The 12889-nt window shown below is 34.4% G+C and overlaps 1 protein-coding gene across 1 annotated transcript in view; it reads right to left on the minus strand.

Moving 5' to 3' along the window:
• Positions 1–12889, minus strand: part of VWA3B (von Willebrand factor A domain containing 3B) — a 65130-nt gene that overhangs the window by 20270 nt on the left and 31971 nt on the right. The window contains 9 exon segments of the mRNA XM_077790887.1: positions 56–212; positions 214–235; positions 1260–1387; positions 2793–2975; positions 3938–4036; positions 7110–7241; positions 8638–8776; positions 10493–10647; positions 11258–11454. Of these exon segments, the coding sequence (XP_077647013.1) occupies positions 56–212; positions 214–235; positions 1260–1387; positions 2793–2975; positions 3938–4036; positions 7110–7241; positions 8638–8776; positions 10493–10647; positions 11258–11454 (1212 nt within the window).

Below are 12889 nucleotides of genomic sequence, written 5' to 3' on the forward strand. Positions count from 1 at the left end.
ATTTTCAAATTAGTGAATGCATTCTGCTGACAATTATACCTCATTTGAGTCTTACCTGCATGTAATGCTTTCTTTCTTTGGGCTGCACTGGCAGCAGTGCTTTGCCTGGTTTGCTCATGTGATGGCACTGATGGTTCTTCTGAAGCACAGCATGGCCTACTCCTAAGAGAAGTACTCAGCTCTTCAAAGTGTTTAGAAACAGGGACACAGACAGTGTGTCTGCTTGTGATTACAGCTTGTAAGTGACAACAAAAAATTACTGCAAATATATAACACCCGTTTAAAAAACACTAAGCTGAAGTTTTCTGGCAATTTAAGCACTGATTTCAAATGCTTCGAACAGTGCAAAATATTTTTTCTGTTATACTAATACACATTTCAAAGGAAAGTTCAAAGCAGGTTAAAATTTTCTTTGGTTTTTAAATTATTTAAATGTAATTTCTTCATTCATTTTAAATATGTTCATTACTTTTAAGATAACAGTCTCATATATTTGTAATAAGAACAGAATGCTCTGTTATAACTACCATCAGCAATGAGAATATCTGCCACATACATACATATACACATATATATAAATATACACACACATATATATTTTTATATATATATACACACATATATATCTATGTCCCAGCATAAAATAAACTATGCAAATTCTGAAATGAGCACCTAGAAATATTTTCATACTGAACATCCTACCTGCCCTTTCACACATGAAATCATAACACAACACTGTCCACTTTTAATAATTTTTACTTTATTTTAATTCTTTTACTGTTTTAAATAGATTTCTGTCATAAAATCTGATTTCTTTTAATGCATTTTTAATGTTTTTTAATATCACTGCACAAATAAATACACAAGTATATTTGTACACAATTTATGTTTCAATCAGAATATCTCAATGAGCAGCCATTTAGTCATGGGGTTTCAAGCCAGCTCTACTTAGATGGCAATAATTTTTCATTAATTCTCCAGGTCAGAGGGACCAATTTTACTGTGTGTTGGAGACAAAAAAATATTTTCCCCTCTTTGATTTAATATTCAAAATATGTTGAGACTATTGGTACATTTAAGATAATTTTGTTTCAGGCATCATAGTATTAGTCAATTTTTCCAGATTTTTTGTTTTCCATTAGCTTGGCTGTTAAAAATACTTCCCAAGAGTAAGAAAGCTAAAACCACCTTTTAAAAAGGAAAAACATAAGAGTTAGTTCAAACCTATTATTAACATAATAACAGAATGAGGAACATACTTCTTTTCTGGATAATTTTCTTCACTATAAGAATTCATCATCAGACTTTTCTCAAGGAAGATCTTCACTTTCTCTAGATCTTTCTCTCCTTGATCAATTTCTCTTTTCAAAAGATGTATGTCTTTATTCTAACAAAAACAAAATCCAATGTTTTAGTATAATTACTACAAAATATGTTTCATTTCTGAACTGAAATGATGCAAGTTCTGATAATAATTCCGAATAATGACTCAGGACAGCTTCCAAAATTTGTATACTTTTTCAGGTAGACTCTTGTGCTCGGCTTTATAGCCTTTCAAATTATTCTTCCTTTCTAGGAAAATGGCAAGCATTCCCTAACTAGCCAGTTACCCCTTGAGATATGAACAGCTGTATTTCTGAATAAGGTAATGAGGTCACTAGCTCCATTCATTTCAAGCAAGCAAGAAAACAAGTAAGCAAATAAATAAAATACAAGATATGTACATTACAGGGAGTAGCCTGTCATTCCACAGATCTCAGCTGTACCATAGTGTCCCAGTCCCAGGGAAGCAAAAAAACATACTATTCAAGTGAACACTGGAGCTGACTAGGAATGATTTAGGCTAGAGGAGGAAACAGGAAGGAAATTCCAACAATGATCCCTGTACAGCTGCCACAGGGCCACAGGCTCCCATGTCCAAGTCTGTGGATGTACAACACAGACTCTGGTCCTCATTTTTTCAACATGAGCAGTGTCACACAGTCCACACCAGCAGAATCAGTGAAATTGCCCAGTACACTGACATTTTTCAAGTGCTGGATTATTGTCACATCTTCCTTCTAATTCGTGTTTGTAAAGTTCAAGTTTCCCAGTGCTGTCTTCTTACTGCTTGTTCTCATGATTCAACTACCACCATTTCTGAAATCTATGCAACCAATTCAATGAGTGTTAATTTTAATTAAAAGCAAGAATATGTTTCAAAAGGGGGTTTCTGTTAGTCTATTCAGAAATTTCCTGTTGGGGATCGTTGAGCTGCTTAGTCACACTTGATAGATGACTGCTACTCTAGTCATCTTACGCCTTCTAGATCTCTTCCAAGCAGCTACTGTAGATCAAACTTGAAACAAAATCCACAGAATCATTATGATCCAAATTCAGCTCTGCATTCTCTTATTTATTAAAAGAATACAAAACATATTTTTATTTTAAACTGTAACTTATTTCTGAAGCAGCAGAGATCACATGTTTCTTCCATAGAAACATGGTCTACATGTACTTTTAGGTTTTAGTTTTCAAGCGGGGGGCATCAGGAGAGGGAGAATGTGTGTGCAACAATAGCACTACAAATGTACTTTGTATATTTGTATTTGTATTTAGCCATTTTTACTGTCATCTAGAAAAATGTCACAAGCAGAACAATCATATTATTGCTTTCATATCACGTCAAATCTGACTAGGGTTAACCCTCTCTTTTTTAGTAATCTACTGTAATATGAAATCCCAGTAATGCAAGTCATGTGGTTCTTCAAAGTAGCATGAAGCAGCAAATCTATTTATTTTCAGATACTCACAACAATAAACTCTGTAGTATCAGGATCACTCAAATAAATGTTGTAATAATGAAACCGTCCATCTGTTTTAGTAGATAGTTCATACAAAAATTTATTGGCTTCTATATCATCATAGTTGAAGGATACAGTATGGATGGGAATTTTACAGTGAAGTTGGACTTCAGCCAAAATTATCTGGGGGGGCTGAAAATCAAAAAAACTTATGTTAAAAATGTGGCATCTAGAAACATATTTATCAAAATATGGAGAATTTGTAAGAATTTAATCTGTAGTTCTGTTGCTCAGAGACAGATATAGATCAGTTAAAAGCATCCACTTTATAAAGGTTGCTATTTCCATCAGAAATTAGCTAAATAAGTTAATTTAAAACTGAGTTTGAAAGACTGATAAGTGCAATAAGGCACATGATGTAAATTGTAATATAGTCAGTACTCTTTGTTTCTGAAGTTTTAAAATAAATTATTAGCGTTTAGGAAATTAAACTACATAAGTGTTTAATATCACTGAATTTATATAAAAATATTTTTGGAAGTATATGAGTGTGGATCTTTTGAAGAAACCAAATTAGTTCAGAGTTGAGTTAATACTAGGAAACAAAGTAGGGGCTGAGAAAATAGGAAAGCTAGTTTCCTCCTCCCATAAAGAAATAAAAATTAGGTGAAAAAGTAGATCATCCGTCTCCAAAAATACTGAAGGATCTGGTAGAAAAAAATTATTGACTCAGTTCTCTAAATTCTGACAACATTTCAGTTGTTCAAAATACTTAAAAATCTTGACAAATTAAGCAATGTTTGCAATATAATTGTTGTGTTGGTTGAACTTTAATACTGAAAGGTAATATCAGCCATTTCCTTTATTTAACTGTTAAAAAGGTATAAAATACATTATTAACAAAAAGAAGTCACTTATTCACTAATTTTGACCTTAATAAAAATATTAACAATAAGAATATGAATTGTACATGAAGCCAAATTATTCTTTGGTAAAATATTAATTTATGCTCTTAGCTAGAAAAACTGTGAAACAATGCCAATAAACATCCAAGAGACTCCACAACACTCAGCACTGCAGGCATGACATCCATCTCATAATTCCAATTGCTGACATCTCTTTTCTGCATTTTCTGTTTTCTCATTTTGAAATACCTGGTCAGGTCTCCCATCAGTCAAGAGATAAATAGCCTGAGTGTCAGTATCAGCAAGAGCCATCTGGAGAGCTTTGAGTGTATTTGTGGAACTTCCAACCTAAGAAACCAAAGAGAAAAAGACCAAGAAATAGCTATAAACACAAACAATTTTTTGCCTCTGTTCTTAAATTCATAATGACAGTATACTGATTTAAGGGATACTATAGAACCAAAATGACTAATAAAATGGTGAAATCATTTATGCCATGTAGCTAACAAAAGCTAAGCAAGTATCAAAGTAAAATAAATTGGTACCAGATTGGTATTCAGTACTTATGCAAACACACAGAAATAAAATGCTGGCAGCAGCAATCTGAGCTGTACAAGTAAAAGCAATCACTAAAGCTATAAACAGATAGGAAGATGTAAGACACAAAATGCATTCTCTTCATTCTCTTTTTACCACTGATGCTCCTGCTTCCTAACTCATCACACTCCCTTGAAATACATATTTTACTTAAGCTAACAGTTGAAAAGTTGCTCAAAAGAATTGCACAGTTTTATTTCACCAAAACTGGTAAAGGAGTTCTTGGTTTTACAAACATATTTTTCCAGACTATCTCCCATTTACCCCCTTCACACATTATTGTAAGTATCATTTATATTTTAGTGCAAAAAAGTTAGCTATAGCAACAAAACATGCCCAGCAAACTAATGTTGTGCTCACTAAAAATTTCATTGCACTAATATTAGCACTTTTCCTATGTCATTCACATACTTAGAGATCATGATCTGCCTTTCTTCTTTTTACACTAAATTCAGTGACATGCATTTCATGGCCTAGAAACCTAAGTCCTACATTTCATATCTTCAACTATCCACCTTTCAAACATTGTGTACAAAACCTTCCAAACAAAAGGTACATGTAAGGTTTACCAGTATGAAAAACCATTTCATCAAATTTTAGTCTTTTAATGGAACCAAAGCAAAACCCCTAAAAAGATAAGAGTCTGTTTTATGCTTATATAACACCTGAGTACTGTTCTGGAGGGCAGTGAGGATTGTAGCAGTGTAAGAAGAGATTCAGCATCCACATATATAACAGAAGATAAATGTAAATATCTAACATTGACCCACACATGCAAAAGTATGCAAAGAGATAGCATTACTTCTTCAGTCCTATGAACTGTGTTAAAATTTCTTCCAGTCCTTCCCACCAGGGCAAAGGAAATCAGGTGAAATGGAATAAAAGGTGCATTCAGACAGTTACTCTGTATGGCTGCATAAGAGTGTATGGGCCAGGCAATGTGAATAGCTCATCTACTTAATTATCTTATCTTCTGACTCACAAGCAATCCTTATCAGTACTAACTTGTAAGAAAGAACTAGCCAAAGTTGTTAAATTTACCTAATACTCCTGATGTTTTAGTAATTTTAAAGTTTTAGACACATCACTCATTATCCAAGTGATACAGTGTAAACTGGCTGAACTGATTTAAATTGGCCAAACTGATTTAAAACAAAACAGCTTCCTTCACTTCTTTTTAAATCATCAGAACATAGGGTGGATGCTGATGATGTGCAGAAAATAATCCTGTACCTTATGGTTAAAGCTGTTCATTTTACGTGTCTCAGATGCTACTGTTAAAAATAAACACCAGTTTTATCAGTGTTTAAACAACAATGACATATTTCAACTATATAACAGTACTACCACTAAAATTTTAAATGTTATCACATCTAAAGAATTTTTAAGGAGCAGTTATTTACTGCTTATAGCTCAGCTTACTTATTCATAATCTTGGGATCAAAAAGCATAAAATGGGATCAACAGATCTACTCAGAATAAGATTCCAGAGCAATCCTCTGTTCATTTCACCTTCACTGTAAAGCCAGCTTTTTGATCTCAGACTTATACCTGCTTAAAAGAGGTAAAGGGTCAGCAGCACATGTCATCTCTGAAAGAAAGTAGCCTGTTCTTGTCCCATTTCCTATTCCATTTCAGATACCTAGATTTGAACTTATAATGAAATTTATAAATAAAATTTCACAGTTTTATGAATAATTATGGGAAAGGCCATTCACTAATGCATATACAAGATGGTATCAAAATATGGCAGTTCAAAGTATTATTGAACTTTCATGATGGTGTACAACATACATGACTTAAACAGAGACAAGTTTTCAAGCCTCAAAGAGGGCAGCAAAATAAGGCTAAATAAGCTCAGTGTTCAGCTGCTTAGGGAGGCCACACTAATACTTCCTTTTCTCTGTGTGTTGGTCTGTTACTGCTTTCTGAGAATACTAAGTTATTGATCTTGCTTTATAGTCTCAAAGGTATTATGCTGCTTACCCAATTGCCTCATCCCCAGGAATTTCATATTAAATCTGAAGAAGAGTTGTCATAACGCTAAGGAGTTTTATTACATGAACATGAGCGTTTGTGCTAGAAAACATAATGTAGGATGTCTCTATAACTTTGCGTGACTGATTTTTAGTCCTGTGTGCATAACATTGCTGTCCACAGTTTTCATATTAAGTGGTCCTAAAACTCCTGATAGTTACAATCTGGTGGATGACTGTGACTCACTACAAGCAGTTCTACTTTTTTTCAGGGAAAAACACTCAGATTTTGGCCACTGTCAGAAAGCAAATACTGGGTAGACAGATGTTTGGTCTGAGTATGATTGTCCTCATGTTTCTATGGCACCTAAAGTTGGCTGTCTATCCATCAAAAGGGACTAGAAATGCTAGTCCAGTTTGCTGGCTTTGATCTTCTGTACCACCTCTGAGCTGTAAGTTAGCCAGCAACAGCTCTCATCCACGCAGCAGCCTTGGAGCAAGAATGACAAATTTAAATGCAGGATCTGAGTGATTACAGGATTCCTATGGAATTCAAATTGGCCAATGCTCACATTTTGGCTACTAAACATAGGAAGCTGCAAGTTGAATTAATATAATTTCATAAACATGTTCTTTGTTAAAGGATTATGATCTAACAAACACATTGTATTCAGATCTACTTAATTTTATCCATCATCTATATTGTCAGCTTAATCAAGTCAAAGACTTAGTCTATGCAAAATCACCCTAGCCATACAGAAAGTGGAGAAACATACACAACTTAGAAAAAACAAAGAAACAAACACATTTTATTACAAACTCTTTGTAATAATTAGCTGCCATATTACCTCAAGCCCTTTTATCCAAAGCCAAGCATCTTGCAAATTTTCCTCATTAACTTCAACAAGTTTCTCCTGCCATGCCACTGCTTGGGCACTAAATTTCACAAAGTTAAATCTCTTCTTGTGTCTCAGTTGTTCCTGCAAGAGACATCATCTGAATTTTACCTACTATTAAAAGAAAGAATACTTGTATCCTGAAATACTGAGTAATAGCAACTATTTTAATTATTATATAATTAATTATAAGATTGCAATAAATTATTTTAACATATATAAAAGTTATGGTGTCCAGAGAGACATATAAAACCAGAGACATTTATTGTTTGCAGCAGCTATTAAGATTGCTTGAAATTCCCAAAGTAAGTCTCCATATATTCGTACTTCTCAAACAATTTAAACAGCAAATGTGTAGAGAGAGAAGAAACCAGATATGATCAGTGGAAAGAGATTGTCCCTGCTTACCAGAGGAAATTGAAATCAGAAATAAAGTAAGATATAATTTAGAGGAGGAGAACAAGAATCATATCAAGAGCACTGGAAAGGAGAACTAAGACAGCAGGAGAAAATCAAGAATTTGCTGAAGCTACTTTTGCACAGAAGTTTTACGTTAGGGAAGATTTGTGCAAGTGAGGACAAACTTTCAGAGCCTGAAGTCTTTGCCTCCCTTTCATCATTATTTTTGTGTAGCTTCCTGTGAAACCTTCTGGCACAGTATCTAATATATTTCTAGTGCTGATCTGCTTAGAGGACCACAAGATATTATGTCCTATGACTTAAGCACTTAGCTCAAAAACCTCTCTGCTATAGTTTTAATTTTTTTAGTCCTACCAATGATTGCTATCAATGCCAGACTGAATTTTCATCTCAGTTACTTCTCCTTGGACTAAAGAAATTTAAAATTAAGCGTATCTCTGAAATATTAATGTAGGCCTAGGTGACATCATTGTAGACCTCTAAAACTAGACAAGAAAATACTTTCTTAGGTGTGTCTCCCAGCACTCACAGCTTTTGAGGTACTCCTGCACTTTGCCAGTTCCTGTGCAAAGTGCTGAGTCGCTGTAAGATGCAAGGAAGTTCAAAACATTCTACACTCTCTATTGTAGGAGTATGAAACTGAATCTAGTACATGCATAACAAATCACAACAAGCCAATGGAATTGGATAACACTGCTTAAAAGTAAAAATGAAAATGCCAAAAGGTGTTTCATTGCATAGCTTGTTTTCAATTTGGGGGTTTTTTGTTTATCTTTTTTTTAGAAGGGAGGTGGCTTGACGGAAAGAACTACTTAAACCTTTTTAATTTTTAATATTTTCTCTAACTTTTTTCAAATAGTTGTATAAATGAGGGGAAAATATAAATTCCTAACTAAAAAAAAATGAGCACTTGAAGAAAAATCTTAATATTTTTATAAAGCTGCTGGTTTTGAAAAACTTTTTTTATAAAATAAACAAAAAAGTAGAGTAACAACCATCCAGAAAAGATCAGTTTACTCTAAAATGCTCCTCAGCCTTCAGAGTCATCCCTTTATGATACCTGCATTAGCTGAAATATTTTTTCCTTCACTAGTGGCAGCTTGTTGTTCATAGACTGGGATGTATCAATAAGAATATAGACATCATCTTCAAACACATTCCCAAAAAGCCCTCTGCTTCCTTGTTGAAGCCACTTAATCCTGGGGGAGGAAAAAAGTATCAAAACCTGTTCTGTAACCTTTGGAGCTCTGTGTATCAGAATCTGAAAGGTAGGATCTTTTTGTCACTGCTGTACTTCTTATTCTCTTTCCCAAAGCATCTGTTAGTAGTCATTGTCAGAAGCCCTTGATGAATCAGTTCCCTGTCCCTACACCACAAGACATTTTTAGGTTTTTATTGGTTTTTATTAGGTTTTTATTAGTTTTTTATTTCAGTAGATAACAATACAGCAGGTATCAGTTATCAAGTAGTTTGGGCTCAGAAATCCAACATGAAAGCAACATGTAACAAGTGGTATAACTATGGCCCCTGTAGCTATTTTCCAGATTCATTTCAGTAAATCCTTTAAGCCTATACTAAATTCTCTTCTCCAAGGAACTTAAGCACTTTGAAAAGCCTTAATATAACACAGATGCTTCAATGGTTTGTGGACCTTGAGCCTTAAATACAGAGTTCAATTTACATTTTAAACGGGACTGGAATGTGCCAGCCAGTTAAATGCATGCATACATACTGCTCTGCACATTTCCTCAGTAATGGATGCAGCAAGTCCAAATCTGATTTCCCTTGAGAGTTATAAAATACTCATCTACCCTGAAACAGAGACATTTAACACACAAGCATCATGGCCCTGGGAAAAATATTCATCTCCACAGAAGGTTTCAGAAAAATTATATCATGGAAATATAAGGATACTGCTACAGTAGCTACTGATAGATATTTTGTCATTAGTTATTTCACCCAAAGTGTTTCATGAGGTCTACCAAGACTTTTTAACATTCAAATGAAACAAAACAGCAATATTGACTTGGATTTCAAAAATTCATACTCACTAAAACTGTTTATCTCAAATTTTCCTTTGACAGTATGTAAATGCTATCCTAAATACACTAAGATGAAGATAAACTAGAAGGAATAACAAAATTCTGTTTGACCTTGCTAAATATAATCAGATTATTATATTTTCGGTAGAGAAGGAGCAATAAAATTAAAAATTCACCAATAAAATGAAGCTTTGCATCATGCTTTTTTCAGTGAGGCATCCTGTTGTCCTAATACACAAACCAGAAGGCAACATTTATTTTTTTCTGTTCTACAACATGTTTTCCTTAGACTTCCTACTATTTTGTAGATGTCATACAAAACCTAAGTGTCCATATGGCTGCAGAAATGTAAATTAGGCAGCTAGTTTGGGCAGTGAACTTCTGATCATGTGCATTACTTAATAGCTCATGCCCTGACTCTAATCTAGATTGTTCAAATTTGTCTTCAATACAAAACTGCAAAAAGGGCAGACAACCACCCTCAGTACAGGCACAAGCCAAGCTGTGCTTCTTGGTGTCACAAGGGATCCTAGGTACACAGGATGAATGTTTACTAAGTTTATTCATGATTCTTGAAGTTGACTGCCACCTTATAGTCCCAATACTTTTTGGCACGTTTAGCAGTAATTCAAAAATGGGCTGACTGACTTTCACACCTGTGTTTCAGAAGAAAAGAAGTTCAAACTCTTTATCAGTTTTCTTCTATGGCTACTAAGAAACCTAACATAAAAGATTCTGATTTAAAATAGACTTTTGGCTTAGTACTGCTGCTGTCAGTTTACCAACCACTTCAACTTATTATGATAGTATATGTCAAACTTTTCAATGCTCATGTAAAGTGATCAAACGGATTTTATGTGAAAGAACACAAACCTTTCTTCCATTTGTCTGAGAGCTGTCCTCATTTTCTTTTCATACTGCTTATACTTTTCTGTTGTAACATATACATGAACTACAGATCCATCTTTCCAGAGGGTATGTACAAACTTGTCACAGTATCTTGCATGAATTATCTTCCTCTTTGTCTCCTCCAAAAAAGAACACATTTCATGTGGAAAACATATTATTTTGCAGTGCATTTAATATGTGGGAAACAAACTTCAAAGATGCATGCTTGTTGCACATGAACAGGAGAAGAAATAAACATGGGATATAGTGTTCACAGAATTTGCTCCTAGAAAGATTCAATACAAAGTGGTTTTATTCTCTCAGCTAGCAAAAAACAGAAGCTCACCAAACAGTCAATGGTAAAGCTTGAGAAAAACAAATAGAAGACAAATTAATCCAAATTTTCTTAAGGAACTAGAGGACAGTGCAGCATCTGAGATGAACACATCCTCTAAACATAACAAGAATTCTTTGCCCCACAGAAATACAAAGAAAACCAAGGCATTGCTTAAGCCAGTTCTCATTGCTCCTTTTAGAATGTGAACCAGCGAGTCCTTAAAGCAGTCATTCTCAAAAAGCTCTTTGAGACATTCTTATTCTGTCTCAATAATTAATAATCTGATTTTAACAAATAATACCAACAACAATGCTGTACACTATATTATCAATTTATCCATCAACCAAGTTTTCAAGCTTTAAAAGAAAAAACAAACAACTCATAGGATATGAGGGAAAATGAACAACACTCACAGCATCAGTTTGTGAACATTCATCTTCTGGTTTAGTTTTTATGTCAACAGGTCCATCTACATGGCGAAAAACACTATCAGCAAGTGCCTCGTACAGTGTGAGCTTCTGAGCTTTCAAGCCATACTTCTGCAACCACTTCTCAGAAGTCAAATATTTGTCAGTTATATCTTTTGATAAGGGATGATCACCTTTGTTTGCTAATAAAGAAAATAAACAAACAAAATCTCCTGTAAAATATGGTTCATTTTGGATAAGCTATTTTCAAATCAAGACTCTGATACTGGAATCAAAAATGACAAACTTGTTCTACTTGCTCTGATAGCACTGGAGTGAACAGATATTTCTGAGTGATTTTTAATAGTCTATACTCTGGCTGTAGGGTTTTTTCTTATCAGAAAACTTGCTGCAACAAATTCCTTTGTAATTAGAAAAAAAAAAAAAACTACAGAAGACAGGGAGCAAAGACAATAGTGAGAAGATCAACATATAAAACAAATTTTCTTAATAGTTGAATTACAAAATGCCAGAAAGTATTCCTGAATAAGATGCCTAACTTCAAGGAGATTCATTTGATAAAATGAAACAACAGAAGATATAATTGAAAATACAGTCAAGATCGTTGGTTAACATTAATCTTTTTAGAGATGGCTATTTAGAGTAAAAGGCAAACTACAATATCATATTGTTTCACAAATTTTCTAAGGACTATCTTAAGGTAGGGCACTGCACAACTCTAGACACCAGTATAGTGTACAGATAATACAGATAAAATAATGGCATACAGGATTCTCCACTGACTCATCGCTATCCCAATAAACCAAATGACAAGGCAGTGGGTCCCATAGCAGGGTGAAATTATTTTGTCACACTTTAACTTTGGTGGACCAAGGTGGTATAAATGTCTATTCAGTTTAGATGAAGCTACAATGACCACAGTAGTGAGACCCTGAGCCTGTAAATAAACCTATGGAGGCATCTACTTCCCTTACACACACAGAGATCAGCCAACATCAGGGCAGGTGCACAATCAGAGCCTGTTTGTATGGAAACCTTTGCTTTATGATTGCTTGTGGTCCTTAGAACAACAAGTGTCACAAATGTGCTCACAAAACTTTGAAAAGAAAACTGTTGTTTTCTTTCTTCCACATGCTTTACATAGACCATCTCCATTTTTGCAGGACTGAGTAGCTTCTCACTGTCCCTTGTTAAAGCCTTCCAGAACAGAACTTCAGAAACCAGCTACGCTTCTGTCTCCAACAGGGTTGAATCAAATAAATACGCGCAGAACAACAATTGAGTCATGTTCTAGGCCAAACATAATGGCAGAAACTATGGGATGAATGAACAAATGTAGGTGTTCTTCTATGTTTCTTAAGACAGGAGTTCTCAGAGTACTTATTCTGAATTGTTTTCAGATCTCCACCCTTGACAAAAATGCAACCTCTCTGCTTCTTCCCTTTATATGGAATGAACTAGCTATCAGGCTGGAGCCTATCCCAAGAAGACTGTGATAGGAGAGGGATAAGGTATTTCTCCAGTACTGTGTAGAAAAAATGGAAGATTTACTGCTTCAGGCAGACAGGAAGAAATCACAAAAAAACCCAACAAATAATCTCCATATCCTAAAATCCA

This window comes from Lonchura striata, chromosome 2 (assembly GCF_046129695.1).
Source record: "Lonchura striata isolate bLonStr1 chromosome 2, bLonStr1.mat, whole genome shotgun sequence".
Classification (NCBI taxonomy): Eukaryota; Metazoa; Chordata; class Aves; order Passeriformes; family Estrildidae; genus Lonchura; species Lonchura striata.